General features: G+C 43.7%; 1 protein-coding gene and 1 long non-coding RNA gene across 2 annotated transcripts in view; both read left to right on the top strand.

The window, feature by feature from the left end:
* The window catches only part of LOC113012614 (MAM domain-containing glycosylphosphatidylinositol anchor protein 2-like), a 104,568-nt gene extending 90,164 nt beyond the window's left edge, over positions 1 to 14,404 (top strand). Inside the window, exons 9-11 of the mRNA XM_026152907.1 lie at positions 3,725 to 3,997; positions 7,562 to 7,710; positions 12,873 to 14,404. Coding sequence (XP_026008692.1) covers positions 3,725 to 3,997; positions 7,562 to 7,710; positions 12,873 to 13,202 — 752 coding nt within the window. The 3' untranslated portion in view covers positions 13,203 to 14,404. The remainder of the gene's footprint in view (positions 1 to 3,724; positions 3,998 to 7,561; positions 7,711 to 12,872) is intronic.
* Positions 14,405 to 16,188: 1,784 nt separating this feature from the next.
* On the top strand, positions 16,189 to 16,683 carry LOC113012616 (uncharacterized). Its single transcript, XR_003270726.1, has 3 exons — positions 16,189 to 16,270; positions 16,354 to 16,515; positions 16,633 to 16,683. It is a non-coding gene; the product is annotated as an uncharacterized LOC113012616 (long non-coding RNA).
* Positions 16,684 to 17,929: the final 1,246 nt, after the last annotated feature.

The raw sequence follows: 17,929 nt of genomic DNA, 5'->3' as shown, positions 1-17,929 counted from the left end.
GGGAAGACTTGCAGCTCCTGGCTTCATGCCGCACTAAAAGGCTGTCAGAGCAAATCTCCTCTGCAGCTCGGATGGGCCTCGTTCTGCAGAGCGCAGACACTCACAGGAAATCAGCAGCCCGGGCTTTGAGTTTAAGGAACAAAACCTGACTCATAGTTTGAAAAACAAATCTTCTTAGTGATGCTTTATTTTTCCTTTTCGTTTCCTGACAAGTCAACATTATTAAATGCCGAGCAGATTTCATCCAAATCTGACATTTCAACAATGTTATCAACAAACCAATCTAGTATCTGAAGACTAAGAAGAAGGTGGCTGAAAATGTAGGTTGAAAATAAAACCAATTATTAGACATGTTTTAATAGATTAGGAAAACTCTGTGACCCCACCTACACAGTACGGTAAAGACTCTACAGTAAGACAGTCAGACCTCCCCGTATGAGCAAACGCTTGGTGACAGTGGGACAGAAAAACTCCCTTTGAACAGGAAGAAACCTCCGGCAGAACCAAGCTCAGGGAGGGGCGGGGCCATCTGCCGGGTTAAGGGTTAAGGAGAGGGAGACAGGACGGAAGAGAGACAGAGAGGTCTATTAGCACATAGTGATTGAATAAGAACCAGTGCATCATGGGAATTCCCCAGCAGCCTAAGGGAGGATTCAGGGTCACCTGGTCCAGCCCTAACTATATGCTTTAGCAAAAAGGAAAGTTTGAAGCCTAATCTTGAAAGTAGAGATAGTGTCTGTCTCCTGAATCCAAACTGGAAGCTGGTTCCACAGAAGAGGGGCCTGAAAACTGAAGGCTCTGCTTTTAAATACTCTACAACAAGTAAAATAATGATTTAATGTTAGACATTTTCAAACATTTCATATAAAAAATGAATAGAAGAATAGAGTCACATAAAAACATGGCACAATGTTTTTTCCATTTTCACTGAAATCAGACTTTTGTAGACAGAAGGTGTTTAATGGTGTTCAGCCACAGTAAGCAGATTACAGTCAGGTTATAGGTGGATTACTCTGAAATAAGTGAAACAACGTTTAAGTCACAGCGACACAGATTTAACTTCTAAGTGTACGTGAATAGAAAATCTCCCTGAGCCTCGAGAAACCTGCTGACAGACAAATAAACACGAGTAAATCTGTGAGCGAGAAGCGAGCTGTACAGCACAAAACCTTGTGAGCAACATTTCAAATGAGCTGTTTCAGGGTTCACTTTGACAATAATCCCTCACAGGCTCTTACTGGATGTGACTGGATTACAGAGGAGACAGTGATGTGTGGTGGTGACAAGTTAAACAAGTTAACCTTTTTTGATTATTATTATTATTAAAGTGCAATTCGAAAATGGTTTTTTTGAAATGAAGACTTAAAAAGCATTTTTAAAATCAGTTTATTAAATTGGAATTCAAAAATGAATTCACAAATGCAGATTTTATTCTACAATTCATTAATTAAGCACAGAACTGTTTGGCTCTTGTGGTCCTCCGTACTGTAGCAGCTGTTTAAAATCACACCAAGGGACGGGGGGGGGGCTTGGACGTTTGACCCATTGTTCTCTGGAAAATATTACAGCCTAGGAGAGCAGCTGCTTTATTAAAACCAAATGATTACAAACTTCAAATCAATTAAAATACCTCTGAGGCACAGGAATGTGCAGGTCTTAACTCAAAGCTGGTGCTTTCTCAGGGTTAATGGCAACATGTGCAGTAAGTTGCCTTCAGGTGAATCATGGTCAGTGCATCTCTCTGAGTGCATCCTAACAGCAGCTTTCATTTGCCAAAGACAGTATGATGTGGTAAACATGGCCATCGCTGCATTGTAGCATGAAAAGCGTGACACAGATGCCCCGAACTGCTGAGCGGATGTTGAAACAACAGCCACTCTCCCGCCTACAGTGTCATTAAAGAAGGTTGCTGCATGAAACAATGTGAAACAAATTCCACTAAAATCCCAGAATCTCGTTTTCAACATTTTTATTATCTTTAATAAAATCCAGCATTGCAGTGATGCGCACATCATTGCATTCTGTTGAGATTACCTCGTACATTAAATTGTTCTTCGTTTGGCCCTGAAGTGTCTCGTGGAGCAGCTGCTCAAACTGCAGGAAAGAGCAGAGTTCATCAACAAGCTGGGACTGGGTCCAGCAGTGTATTATGGGAAAGCAGGGTTAGAAGTCTTCTTTGACCAATCAGAGGGCTTGGCTGAAGGTCGGCATCAGGCAGAAGCGTCCGGTTGACCTTTACATGTTCCTGCTGTGTTTCCCTCTCAGTAGAAGGTCGTGGAAACATGTCCAGGGGCTCGAAACGAACCTCAGACCTGTGTGTGTGTCTGTGTGTGTCTGTGTGTGTGTGTCTCATGTACACAGGATGAGTTGTGCACCATCTCAGGAAATCACCTGTTTGAGTGAAACCTGGATCCTTGAGTGGAGCAGACTAATGGCTCGTGTGGTTCATGGTTCAGGTGCCAGAGTAACGTTTACTCTGCTCAAAGCCTTTTCATACGTTACAAGCTACATTCACACTATTGCTTTATTGAACTTAGCAGAACAGTCGACGTGTCACCATAATTTGGGGCTCAACATCTTGCCCAGAAACAGCAGCTCAGTGAAGACCTTACAGGACTTTGAGTTTGTGGTTGCAGGATCCTCGGGCTCGCGGGGAGATATTCTCTGGGCTTACGAGGCAAAAACCTTTTTGAACCTTGTACATCTGGCGTAAACACAGCACTTCAGAACAAAAGGGTGATTTGCTGAAAGTGTCCTACTGTGTCAGGACCTGGACACGTTGCTGTAGTTGATGCAACCATAAATCCTGTAGAAGTTCAGTGTGGGTGCAGCAGGACGAAGATCCAAACTACACCAGAGTCCACCTCTGATTGGCTCCAAGTCTGGACTTACATCCGATTGAGATGAATTCAAACCCTCAGTGCAGGTACAATAAGAAATGAGGAAGTGGCACCGTGGCTTCAGGGCTTTTTCCAGTGAAACCACGGTGGCGCTCGCTTCAGTTTTACTGAATAACAAAGTCCATTTGTAAATCTCGGCCCTGTTAGAAGCCAAAAGGACCAGGAAATGCTTACCTACCTTCCCATTTACAGTACCATTGCAAACCCTATGAGCCGGGTCACTCCTCACTCATTACGCCACGTTTGAGTGCTTTTGTGCCACCTCCACCCGTCCTGACCACGAAAGTCAACTTGTTTTTCTTCTCTGAGACATTCGTGAGCTTTTACATCTTATTGGTTCTCTCCATCCTTCAGATGATGTTCCTGTCTGCAGAAAGGTCGCAGGACGGCTGCTGCAGCTGCTCTTTTCTTCTCTTTATTCCTTGTTTGGCATCAGGATGTTAATCTGTGAAGTGACACCTGCAATTCGGCTCAAAGCTTCTGTTAAAGTTCTGCTGGAGGGATTTAAAAACACAGTGCACCTCAGCGGAGCACCGCAGCACCAACGCACATCTGAGTTTAAATCCTATAAATATGTAAGAGGCTATTTTCAAGCCATTCTGGCTTCATTAACAGTGAAGTGAACACAGCCCTGAGTAAGATCTGGATTTGTATGATTGAAGTGCAGGAAGTGATGCCATTTCTCCATTATTTTATTTATATATAATATTTATGCTGGTTTTCATTGTGTGAAGTTTGTAATATTGGTTAAAAACAAAAATGAGACCAAGTGAAGAAAGCCTGAAATCAGTAGTGTCAGAAACCTCCCTGGCTCTGTGTTGCAGTCCCTCCCGCCGTAGAGCCCGAGCACACGGAGATCCGTCAGGCCCTCGGCCGGGCGTTCAGCCTTACCTGCCGTCTGCTGCGAGCTCATCCGGCTCGCCTGCTGCGATATGAGTGGAAGCTGGGCACCCGCCTCCTGACTGTCGGACAGTTCAGTGACCAGAGAGACGACACGAACTACCACGTCAGAGCTTTGAACAGGGAGGGCTATGGCGAGTACACCTGTGACATCACCAACGAGGCCGGGGCAGGACGTTGCACGTTCCTGGTCACAGGTGAGCTTTATTATTTTTTGAGTTATTGCACTTTAGTCACTTTATATTTAACATGACCTGAGTCATCGTAGATTTTCCTGAATTGCTTGACTTGTTTAAAAAGTGAAGACATTTGACTAGAACTTGGTTCTCGGTGAGGTTTTCAGTGGACTTGGTACCTGTAGGTTTTGCTTATAATAACCAGTCCGCTGTAACTGTATGCCAGGCGTTTATTAGCAGCCAACATGAACGTCCGTACACTCGTAACAGGAAGTACACATAACATCTAAAGAGAACCACAGCGACACCTGCTGGAACTCTCCGTAACGGCAGCAACAGGAGGCAGTATGGACAAACATAACATTGCTGTTATCTACAGTACCTAATCTGAACATGTTGGCTTAGATAATGTGACCTGATCATATCTGGGACACGTCCCTGTTGATTATTGACCAATGGATGATTTAAGGCTGACTTTGTACTCGTCTGGAATGAGTTCAGACCTGACTTTTACGCGTCTTAATTTTCCAACGAGCTGCTGTCACTGACGACACGCTGCCTGTAGGAGTGCTGCAGTTCCCTACTCTACATGACCTCATTGTCAGCTTAATAAGAAAGGTGTAGCTGCCTTCATGACAGCATTGAAAATATTACTATAGGGATTTCTAAACAGTTTTATGTACCATAGTGTAATACAGCCCAAGGTTATTAGTCATAAGTGGTTTAAGAAGCCTTATGTCGGACACTTGATGTGAGCCTGACACCTCCTGCTGCTCTGTAAGATCAGTTGGCCCACAGTCTGACAGCTCAGGAGGCAGAGCAGGTCAGCAGGTCAGCTGCTGATTGGAAGGTTGGTGGTTTGATCCCTGGCTCCCCCAGTTTGCATGCCAAATATCCATGATACTAACCCGACTTGCTCTCCACATCCATCGGAGTGGATGAATGATAGTTAGAAAAGCACTCAGTGCTTGTGTGAATGGGTGTGTATGGGGTTAATGCGCTTTGAGTACTCCAGGAGAGCTATATAAGAACTGTACTAGCATGCACTGAAACCAGTGAACCACTGAAACCAGTGAACCTATATACACCATTGTCACAGTAATCATAGGGGCACTTGATTGCAAGATTAACTAGTTAGCTGGTTAAATAAGGCATAGCAGGGTCCTGAGTGGAAACAAGTTCTCCATAACTGAGGCTCTGCCAGATGCTCACAGCTCCGGCCACCAGGCTGACGTGAGATACCAGAGAAGCTGAGGTCTGTTCTGAAAAGATCCATCCCATCCACGGTGCGCGCTCAGCTACAGGAGAATAACAGCAGCGAGTGTATTCCCATCCAGAGCTGAAATTGAGCAATTCTGGAAGAACATCTGAGAGAGAGAGGTGTCACATGACACTAACGGTGACTGGTGGACTAAAGGATGAGCCGGTCGCCATCACCAAAGCAGACAAGCGCAGAGCTGGACAGCAGCAGGACCTGACACGCTGAAGAAGCTAACAGCACTACATGTAGCACAAAGAAAGGGTCTGCTGACAGCGGGTACTCAGTCATGAAGGATCCTTTAGATTACTAATGTGTACACACACACACATATATATATATATATGTACACATGTGTGTGTGTGGAATGCTTAACTTAATAATTTTAGCAGTGTTTGTATCCCGAGCTTCAGATGTTTCAGTTTTTTTGTTGTTATGAGGATTTTATCTTAACGTGAGGAAACGAATAAAATCATAATTTCATGTAACTGAACAAGCATGGGGAGAGAAGGCAACATTTAATATGTTTAAAATGTTTTTTTAAACCTTTTGGGGTTTGAATCATGGTAACTCAGCTCGTTACGTTTTCAACAAATACGTATCAACTTTTGTGGAAAATAAAAGAGAAGGCGTCGGACGAGTAATCCATCTCTTTAATTACACAGGTCTGGTTTTGTCTCACGTGAATTTGGAGTTGTTGTTGACTTCCAGGCTGAACCGACTCTGCGGGTTTCAGTCTCTGAGTCCACTTGTGTCTGCGTCTTCTCTGAAAGCTCCCCTGCAGAGGCACCCTGTCAGCGCCCAGAGACTTCCTGTAAAACCCGCCGCTGTGTTAAGCCTCTTATCAGGGCCGACCGCTGAGCAGCAGCGCGTTTTGCAGGCAGCAGCAGAAAGTGCTTAAAGAGTGGAGTTGTAAGCTCAGGATATAAAGATGATAGAAAATGGTGGTGATTATGCCAGACTTGTCATTTGCTGAGGTGAAGTTTGCGTTGTTAATCAGGTGTGAACACACTGGTGGCATTTTAAACCTTGCTCATCCTGCAGCGACCAATGAGACAGCGTAAAGCTTCAGAATAAAAGTGACAGAAGCAGACATGAAACTGTGAGACAAAGTGCCAACATGACGACTCGCCAGACGGTCTGACTGCTCCTCCCACCGTCAGACAGATGAAACAAACAGAATTTTAATAGGATGATTCATTTCTGTCTGTTGAAGTCACAACAGCAAAAGTCATTTTGTGTGTTTTTAAAGCCCTGATTTCTGCTGAAGTCTAACATAAATAATCTTGTTGTCACACAAGCAGAACACACACCATTGGTTTAAAACAGTCACGTAAAACACAAGAAAACATGAGACGTGAGAACACCAACACAGTGCTGTGCTGCTTCCTGTTGCATTTACTGTTAGTCTAATGGCATAAGGTCACAGAAGAGGGGCCTGAAAACTGAAGGCGCTGCCTCCCATTCTACTTTAAATACTCTAGGAACAACAGCAGGAGTGAAGTGCTCTAATGGGTGCATACAGGACTGTAAGGCCATCAAGGTTAGATGAGGCCTGATTATTCAGGACCTTGAAAAGAGATCATGGATGCCAACGGTCAAACCAAACAAGTCAAAAGCTGTGGCTACCAAACAAATGAGACTGCAGCCACTGTCCCTGGATCAACCGTCAAGTAAGGCAAGGAGCTGCTGATCATTTCAGTTGTGCAGGGAGGGTCTAGCATGCACTGTGCACGTGCACAGAGATTAGTTAAATGCCCTCAGCCAACTGCTTCAAGTCCCCGTAGTAACACTACTGATCAGCTGTTTGGAGTAAAATAGACTCAGTGGCAGAATTAGCAACAGTATCACATAGAAAGAAATCATGTTGCTGTTAGCATTATATATTTATGAAAATGTAACTATACTGCCATCAGCTAATCCATCTTTGTTTATTGATACTTATGTTGATAAAAGCAGGTTCATACACACAAACATACAGAGATGCCATTGTTACAATGTGGTCATGTGTATCACTGACACAGCCAAGTCTGCTTAATATTTTTGAGTCCTGTGAAAGCAACCTGCAAGTTGCTGAGAAAAGCAAGAGTTTTGCTAAACTGGCTAACAGCCTTGTTTTGGTTGGTAGTTCCATCATGCCAAGCATCACCACACAAACACACAACAGCAAGTAATCTGCAGCCAAAGATATAAAAACGACCCATCGTAACACCAAGTGTCACACACTGAAAAACACGGTGACGACATTGTTTTCTATTCATGAGTGAAAAAGACATCCTGGACCTGTTTCCAGCCCTGTGTGACCTCTGACCCAACTGCCTCCTCAGGAAAAGCCAACCCTCCAGAGTTTTACTACGACACCTACAGCGCTCTGTGGCAGAGCAGGCCGCGAGTCTACGGCTTCAAGCTGCAGTGGACTCAGATGGAGCCGAACGCTGTGGATCGAATCCTGGCCTACAGACTCGGCATAAGGCAGGTCAGTGCAGCAGGTTTGTTATTTGAATGCAGCAATCAGTCGTCCCCACAAATGTCTTCATTTGCATTTTGTTTGTCCGAACTCAGGGGAGGTTTTCCAGAGTTTATAAGGGTCTTTGAAATGTCTAAAATCCATCTATATGCACGTTAGACTTTACAGTTATGGATTATGAGACTTGCTTATAATCCATAACTGTGAAGTGAGTTATGAAGTTAGAAATATTTAATTGAAAAAGTCTGTTGTAACCACTGAGGACTGATTTGCTGACTTCCCCCAGGCTGTATTTACAAAGAGCACGGTGACCACATGTGAGGTGGGAGGAGATGTTTCAATCGGACACTAATTTACTGAAAAAGCCTTTTGCCTGTTTTTTGCACTTGATTCTGAAATGAACTGAGTGCACCGCAGCTTTTTAAACCACCCCTGAAACTAGCCATGCATACGAGGGGTGTTAGCATAGTTAGTAGACAGACTCTAACTATTCTAATAGCTGTGCTTCGAAGCAGCTTTGTGATTAAAGGAAAACAACCAGTGTGAAATTATAGCTTGCAAAGAAAAACATGCTTAAATTAGGAACTTTAAGTTGTCATGAGAAATAAGAAAACTACAACTCCACAAACTCGTGTCTGCCTTTGTGTTACTGTTCTAGATTCATGTACGTTGTTCCCAATCCCACTCTGGAATAACAACATTAACTTCCACAATGTCCGATGTCGTGGTGTCAGGATCATCTTCATATACTGTCTTATGTGTTTGATACAAGTCAAATATTAAGCACCTTCAGTGCGCCAGTAAAATAGAAAAGCACTGTATGAGAACCAGTTTACCATGTTACCAAAAATAAATAAATATGGTGATGTACTAGACAAGACAAGACGCTTCACCCGTTGCCTACTGGTGGTGGTCAGAGGGCCCGGTGGCGCCAGTGTCCGGCAGCCTCGCCTCTGTCAGTGCGCCCCAGGGCAGCTGTGGCTACAATGTAGCTGCCATCACCAGTGTGTGAATGGGTGAATGTGTGTAAAGCACTTTGGGGTCCTTAGGGACTAGTAAAGGCGCTATACAAATACAGGCCATTTACCATTTACTAGTTAGCTTTGCAAACAGGTGGTGTAGCAGCTAGCACTGACACCTTGCAGCCAGAGTCCTGGGTTTGAACCTGCCTTTGGCTTCTCTGTGTGGAGTTTGCATGTTACCCCATATGGGTTCTCCTCAAGCTACTCCAGCTTCTTCCCATAGATCAAAGACGCGCGTGCTAGGTTCCGCATTGGCTGCAGGATGAATATGGATGCAAGCGTATATGTCCTCTGTGTTAGTCCTTTGGTGGACCGGCAACCTCTCTCCCAGCCTCTTGTGGGCAAGACTCCAGCCCTCTGCGATCCCAGTTAAAATGGCATTAAGAAAATGGATGGACTGATAGTCACGTTAACTGATAGATGTCAACTAAAAAGTTGTTGTTTCTATACCTCGTTGTTCCTGCATGTGTTCTCTTGGTGTTCTTGCTCCATTAAGAACATCACAAAGTGCCATGCATGTAAGAAACTCCGTCCCGGGTCATCCGTGGATCGGGTTTCCTCCGAGGCGTGGGCACCTATCAGCAGAGATTGTCCATAACCTATAGAACTCAAAGGAATATTCTCAAGTAATAGTTAAATATGCCATTCAGCGTGTTAGTTACAGTGCCGGGAGTAGCTTGGGAGAACAAGGAAACAGACTGCTTCAGGTTGCCTTCCCAAACCAACTCAAAGTTTATTCATCAGACAACAGTTTATATAGAGGAAAAAGGTTCGTGTGTCAGCAGATTCTCAGTTCAGACCGGTACAGACCAAATAAGGAAGTGCCTTCCTGCCCTCTGAGCAGAGAAGTATCCTTTGTATAGTTTATCAGTTCAGCTACAATTTATGATTATCCCAGTGAAATACACTCCTAGACATAGAATACAGAGTTCTTTCATTAGTGAATTCTGAAACAAACCACCTGGCCTTTAACAAACCTTTCTCTAAGAGATAAAGAAGGGAGGATGGGAGTAAGGGAGTGATCTCTGTGGTGTTTTCAACCTTGAGGCACCAGCCTGTGATTCTTACACATCAATTCTTGGGTCACAGAGAAAGAGAAAAACAACTAGTAAATGGGCCTTATTGAGCAACAGTTTTCCTGTATAATATCACTATAAAACAATATCCTGTAAATGCTCCCATGGTGCTAAAATACATAACAATGCAGTTTGCAGCAGTGTGCTTAAAGCATGGGGAAACCAAACTGAAACATGCCTCTGCTTCTCTGTTCTTCTGTCCTCGTGGGGCCTGTAACAGACTTTTAGATCTTATGGGGCATTCAGTGTTTTCTCTATAGTTGATTTTACCCTGCAGAGTCACATGGAGGTAAAGCCCACAGTGACGGACCACATAGTGTATACGAGTGAGTGTGGGAGAGACAGAGAGTAGGTGGCAGTATTCCTCCTCCTTTCTCTCTGTCGGGCTTCACCTGCAGTGAAGCTCTGCTAAAAATCAGTGGTTGTGTAATTGTTGTAATTGCAGGTGATCTGTAGGGATTAACAAATATTAAAAGGACATTCATTCAGTTTTTAATGTTTTTAGAAGGTTTCAAAATTCTGGGAATATTTTCCCTGAAAGTTGATTGTGGATGTTTTCAGTGGGAGAAACGTTTCATCACTCGTCTAAGTGACGTCGTCAGCCTCAGCCGACCTTATAAACACTCAGGGCTGCATTTATTAACAGAGAAACACTGTTCCAGAAATATATACAGATCTCCAGCACTGTGGCTCCCGTGGCGATTCCCCTGAATCCCACAGTGTGAGTGTAGTGACTGTGGCTCCAACTTTCCCCGTGCTCCCAAACCGTGACTCCGATCCCTGGCGACACAAAGAAACACACATGTGGGCAAAGGTATCCACACTGGTGAGGTTTAGCAACACTGAGAAACACGGCCGTGCTAACCAGGGTTAACTCAACGATCCGGTGTTGACCAGAGCTGAGCCGCACTGCTAAATATGACGGTCATGAAGAAGGTCATCAGCACAGTTGACGTCTCCCGTATGTCCTGATGTATCAGAAGTTGGTAGTGATCCCGTACGTGTCAGGACTATCGGAGCAGCTGAGATGCATTTTCTCTAAACACCGGGTCTCTGTGGCTTTTAAACCCCAAAACACGCTGCACCAAAAACTGGTCCACCCCAAGGATCGGGTCCCTCGACACAAACAGAGTAACATAGTGTACGCTGTTGAGTGCAGGAGGATTGTCAGGATTTATACATCGGGGAAACCAAACAACCTCTGGCTAAGAGGATGGCACAACACAGCAGAGCCACCTCGTCAGGCCAGGACTCTGCAGTCTATTTACACCTACAGGCCAGTGGACACTCTTTCAATGATGAGGATGTAACATCCTGGACAGGGAGGAACGCTGGTTTGAGGGCGGAGTCAAGGAGGGAAAGACCATCTCTGAATGGAGGAGGGGCCTAAGGGTACATCTGTCACCATCTTACATGCTGTGATTGCAGCCATTCCCCACCTCTCTGTGAATGGGACTCATTGATCAGTGTTCATGACATTGTGTCTGTGAAGGTTCTCAGTCATCCAGCTCACCTGAAACTCTGGCTGATTGGGACCCACACCCAGTTTCACACCTTGGCTCAGGCGATCAGAGGATCATCAGGGGTTCTTTTGTCCCTCTGTGGGGGGAAACTCCCACTGGGTTTATATCTGGGACTCTCCACCTTAGAACTGAAGAAGCTTCTCGGATGAGAGGTGAAACGTCTTCAAGCAACTTAAAGAAGTCCAGACGCTTTTCTTTGCAAGCTCCTTTGGCTGTGCGTGACATTGTTCCTTCAGTGGGCTGGCTTCAGTCATTATGCAAATGTCCTGCTTATAAGGTTGGAAACCTGCAGTCAGCTGAGACCGAAGACGTCACCTGATGATGATGATGAAACGTTTCTCCCACTGAAACGTCCAGATGAACAGAATCAACCTTCTGGGATCTGCCTCCCTTAGTTTTCAGCTTCATATAATACACACTGATCACATGACTTGGTGTGCTTGGTATGGCAGAACAACACACACACACACACACACGTGTATGTACACACACACACACACACACACACGCACACACACACACACGTGTGGAAAATGTTCCTGCAGCACAGATTCCTGAAACTCTACCTGAGGTCCCTGCAGCAGCAGCCTGGCATCATAAAATAAGGAGCAGGAGGAAGATGTGTTCCCATGGCAACTGGCTCGTCTTTTCATTCTGCAGAGCTGCTGAGAAACAGAGAAAAGGAGGAAGTGCTGATGGGGAGAAAAAAGTTATGAGGAGGCAAACAAAGTCGGGGAAGAAATATCAAAATGTTTAATTTGGGGGAAGGAAACTGAGAGATGACACAAATCAAGACACAACAATTTAAACACTTGTGCCTCAAGTATTCCCATACAGAAAATCACACCAAAGCAGAATTCAGAATTAATATTTAATTTATTCGTTGTACTGTACTGACTGCACATAATGAGGCACGATGGTGGTGTGGGAGGCACCATAGAGTGACAGATCAGTCACCTGTTTATGAGCCATTAAAGAGTCCATGTTAGTAATCGTGTTATATCAAGCAGACTGAAGAACAGAAATGACCTATGACCTTCTGATACATGTTACATTTCTGCAGCACATGTTTTGTTCTTTGCAACATTGTAGCTCCTGTAACGTCCTGCAACAATGAGGTGTTGGTCATGCACCATAGACAGGCATGGATTAAGGAGAACCTGAAGATCTCATTGCATTGTGGTGAAGATCTGCATAATGTGATTTAAATTGGGTGATAGGAAACTGGCCTTAGTGGAATATGTGCTCAGTTACAGCTGCTCTAGTGCATCATGGAAACAAATATGGCAATAACGCTTCCACAATTTCTCATTCTGCCTCAGCTTAGAGTTTCTGCATAGCTGCTGCTTGTCGACATGCAGTCACGTGTTACGGTAAAGTTAGCCACAGTAGCTGCTTCAGGCTAACACGCAGAATGTTCCTGTTGTTGTTGCCCATTAAAAAACCAAATGAACATTTGGCACGCTGTGCTGAGTTTAGGCTGATCTGTCGAGTTAATCGAAATGAATGTGTTATTTGGATGAGTTGGAAAATCCCGCGTTTTGTTTCAGATGGGTCAGTCTCGCTGGTGGGAGCAGGAGATTCCCATGGAGGGAACCATCCAGAAGGGGGAGCTCTTGACCTACAACTTAACTGAACTCATCAAACCTGAATCCTACCTGGTCCGCCTGACACCCATCACCCGCTACGGGGAAGGAGACTCCACTGAGCGCATCATCACATACAGCGGTAGGCTGCCTCGTTTTCTATCGTTCAATCCCCGAACAAGAGCAGGTACACAAACACTGCCTCGCAAATCTTTCTGGAGGAATTTACACGCACAGCTGTTTGCAACGCTGCTTCAGATCACTGAGGTTCACGTTCATGCACAGCTCTCTTAAGGCTCGCGACAGTGTTTCAGGCTGGGTTGAGGTCTGTAACAAACCTCTTTTTTCCAGGTATTCTTTAGTAGATTTGCTGCATGATCATCGTCCTGCTGTATGATCTAAATTCAGCAAAACGTTACATGTGCTTTATATTGAAGGTAAAACCCTAAAATACAAAGCAAACAGAGAAAAAACCCAACAATCAACTCGATGCATGCTGGGTGCCAGTGGCACCACCATGCCTGATGTTGTGGGGACATGCTGTGTTTGGTTTTTGCCAGATACGGTGATGTACATTATGGCCACAGGACATGACAGAAGTCTTACGGTGTGTTCAGATGCAGCTTGGCAAACCAAAGCAGTGCTGCCATCTTCTTCTTAGAGAAACAAAGAAGCCTTCCAAGCAAACTGTACTTGCTAAGGGGTTTTGAATTTTACTGTCATGAACTTCAACATTTAACATGCTAACTGAGGCCTGTAGAGTCTGAGATGTAGCTCTTCATGCGCTGCAGCCATGGAGGCAGTTAAGTCATACAGGACTTTTCCTTCTCATCCCTGCCATACATCCGTGCTTCAGATCTCCATGAAGCTGGCCGTGGTGTTTCAGCGTCTAACGAAGACGCTGGTGGGCTTTCCATCACCCGATGAGTTTTTTTTCACTCATCTCTTTTCACTTCCTGTTTGTCTGACATGTATTTAATCAGTGATATTGTTCGACTCTGGCCTTCTCTCTGGTTCTGTTTTAAGCCACTGATGAAACAGCCTGTAAAGTGATGTCAGGAAGCATGAGCTGATATGAGAAGGCCGGTCTCACAGAGGAGGGCTTCACAGGGCCGCTTAAATGCCTCAAATGTTGAATAATAATTTATATCTGTGTCGAATGACTTAAGATAACAAGACTTTTAGCTGGAAAGTTAACACTTCAGCTAAAAATGCAAACAGTTGAAGTGTGACAGGAATCCTGGTGGAAAGTGCAGACAGGAGTCAAAGTCAACACAGAAACATGAGTGGAGTAAAATCAGGCTGACAGAGAAACAACCTGCTCACAGCAGGAGACGCTGATGCACACGTAAACATGACCTAGTCTGCTGCCTGATGAGGACTTTTGACTGTCAGCGAACATCCTGCCACCTCCAGATCACGATTTTACCTCTGTGCCACAAACACAACCATGATGGTAACTGCACTTTGTAATAATAATAATGATGGATTGTATTTATACAATGCCACTATTCATTCACTCTCACACACTGGTGAAGGCAAACTATAGTTGTAGCCACAGCTGCCCTGGGGCAGACTGACAGAAGCCAGGCTGAGATATCGTGCCATCGGCTCCTCTGGCCAACACCAGTAGGCGGGAGGTGAAGTGTCTCGCCCAAAGACACAACGACCGAGACTGTCCGAGCCGGGGCTCGAACCGGCAACCTTCCGATTACAAGACGAGCACCCGACTCTTGAGCCACGATCGCCCCATGTTTGTGCAACATGCCCTTTTTCCTCCACCTAAATGCTTTGTATCTAACATGCACACATGAACACATCAGAGAGCAACTTGCTTATCTTGCCCAAGGACACTTATGCATGTAGACTGGACAATAGACCCTGTGCACGAGACAATGCTAACTTCCTGGTTTGAGACCGGATGTGGGGTTGTGCATTTCCGGTAGCTTTACTTTGCGGTCAATCGCTACTGCGAAGATATATCCTCCACAATCATGTCCAAAACTGGAAAACGTAAAGATGGCGTTAAGTTACAAAGAGCAGAAGGTGGGAACACTCACCGCTGTCGTGTCATAAAAAATCTAATGATCAATTTTGACGTTTAAAGAGTTTAGATCGATCAGCTGTTTATGGTATTCATGTGTCCCCCTAAAACATGACTTGTAAATGCATTTTTAAGTGTCTAAATAATAATTTTTTCTACTTCTTATGAGGTCATTATTTATCTTTTGACCTGTATTTGCTTAAACTGTAGTGTAAATTCATTTATTAAACTATAATTAAAAGATTTTCTGATTTTCTTAAAAGTCCACCTATACCCCTCACCTGATTTTTGTGTATTCCAGTGTATTGCAAGCGACGTTTCGAGTTAGAGTGGATGTGTGTGGTACTGCAATTTAATACACATTTTCAATACACACGGCCGGAAGTCATTGTGATTGGTAGGCTATATATATAGGCGGTACCTACAGAAACGGCGCCACAACTTTCGCGCGCGTGCCCTTTAACAAGTGTATGTCGACGGCAATACGAAGACGGATTAAAAACACAAAGGTAAGCCTTTTTTAATGTAAAATGCACCATGACTTTAATACTATATGAAATTATAGGTGCACAGGCCTATATTAAACTGGTTTAATTTATGCTTTATGGACTGTTAGTGAGTCTTTGAAGAAGTAAAACGGCCCCAGCGTTTGTCATTGAGTAAATAAAATAGGGCTGAGGACTAACCGCGTCAACGCGATAAAGCGGGCTAACCCGTGTTAGGATTTACTCGGTGTTAAAGCATTATTGTGGCTTAAACGTGTTAATGCCGACATCGCGACTAACGCGATTAACAATTAAACCAGCGCGTCTGAGTCAAAATCCCTGATGTCGCTGTTAGCTAATTTCGGGCAGTTTGTCCAATGTCTGTCATTCTGCTGACAGCCCTAAAATAAAAGCAAGGGTATAAGTGTATTTAGTCGTATTTATTTATATGCCTGAAGAAAAACTTCTTACAGTTTTGATGCCTAAGCTTTCTCAGTACTTGTATCACTCTCTGCAGTCGCCATTACAGAAATGTCACATGTCGCCATTTTGAGTACTAGGCCTTTAACATTTTAAAAGAAGGCATAAATTAGCACTATGAATAAGTCAGCTGTGTTTATGCTGTAAACTACACTACTGCTAGTTCTGCTACTACTGATGATGATGACAATGATGACGATAATCGTAATACTTTATATGCTTTGGTAATACAGCCAATCGTACAGGAGAACATGCGAAGGAGACGATTCCTCCACGGGAGGATGCAGTCTGTCATGTTTCTGCTGGAAGGGACAAACTGGGACTTGATATCCACTACATAAATGCCTTCAAAGGTAAGTTGGTCTTTAGTTTGGATTAGATTTGGAGTTTGTCACTTTGTCTTTTGTCACTCACTTGGTATGCCTCTGCAATTCAGGTCGGGGCATTTTCACGACTGTTCCATTCCAAAAAGGAGACTTTCTTTTGAATACAGAGGTAAACTCATAACAAAAGAAGAATGTGAGCGGAGACACAGAGTTTATCATGACAGCCTGAAGGTGTTCATGTTTGAATTCAAGTTTGATGGAAAACTCTGGTGGTGCGTATTATATCAGTGTAGTTTGATTAAGATTAAATGACACATTGCTTTTGATTATGAAAAAAAAAAGCTTCCTAACTAACTAGTTAGCTAATACTTTTTTGCCTAACCCCACAGTGTGGATGCATCTCAAGAAGATGGGTCATTAGGCAGACTTGTCAACGACAAACCACATCAGTCCAAGTGCTAAGATGAAAATATTAAATATCAATGGAAAGCCCCATCTATGCTTATTTGCAAGCAGAGACATAAGTCCAGGCGAAGAAATAGACTATAATTATGGTGACTCGGATTGGCTCTGGAGATGCAAGGTATTTCTACAATTGTACTTTTTGGAACTGATAAATTGCATACCCTAAGCCATTTTTACATTTGTACCTACTCAAATTGGCTTAACGTGACTTAGGGCATCAGTTTTCACTGAAATTGAGTATCACCTACTGTGCCTGGGGTAACTATAGCAATGCAGCCGAGCATCCAGTGATATAAAATGCCACAGCAAGCATGGACGTCAAGGTGACAAAATGCCTGCTGCTCAGTCTATACTTTAGTGTTCAATTCAGGGATCACGCTGTTAATTTTGGTCGCTATTTCAAACATTTCAGAGTTTCAAAAATGATGGCTTGGATTTTCACGAAGGAGGCGCACTCATAACTTATCGAGTGACACCATTGACCAGCCACCTGGTGGCATTCAGTCTATGTCAAATTTTCTGATCACTTTGGATCACTTGGAACCTTGGTGCAGTAGTTACTGAAAAACTACATGGTACTATAACCTACTGGAAAAACAGGGGTAGGTACTAATGGAAAACAGGCAATTGTGATGGCTGCCACATCAAAGCCCTCTAAAAGCACTAAAAAATATCAGCAGGTATGCAGAAATAAAAAATGGCTTTCGGTTTCTAAATTTTAACAGTGATTGATGTTTAATGTGATTCTACACAGCAAAATCTCCAGTGTTAAATTAACACTGGAGAGTGTCTATAAGGGTCCACACCTCTGAGTGTTAAATACAACACTGTTGAGTGTTAAATTAACACTTTTGACAGTGTTATATGTTTAAAAGTAACCTAGTCAGTTTTGAAGATTAACAATGGCTAACACTGAGCAGTGCTGATTTTCTAACACTGGAAAATAACTCAAAATGTTAGAAATATTCCAGTGTTAGAAAATCAGCACTGCTCAGTGTTAGTCTTTGTTAATCTTCAAAACTGACTAGGTTACTTTTAAACATATAACACTGTCAAAAGTGTTAATTCAACACTCAACAGTGTTGTGTGGACCCATATAGACACTCTCTAGTGTTAATTTAACACTGGAGATTTTGCTGTGTAGCCTCTTTAGTTAGATTCATTTTAAATTTTGTCCCTTGAAGATAAATGGGCCCTAGTGACAGTTCGTTGCTGCTACAG

Source organism: Astatotilapia calliptera, chromosome 19, assembly GCF_900246225.1.
Source record: "Astatotilapia calliptera chromosome 19, fAstCal1.2, whole genome shotgun sequence".
Classification (NCBI taxonomy): Eukaryota; Metazoa; Chordata; class Actinopteri; order Cichliformes; family Cichlidae; genus Astatotilapia; species Astatotilapia calliptera.
The sequence above is the reverse complement of the archived record's forward strand: the minus strand, read 5'-3'. Positions and strand labels throughout refer to the sequence as shown.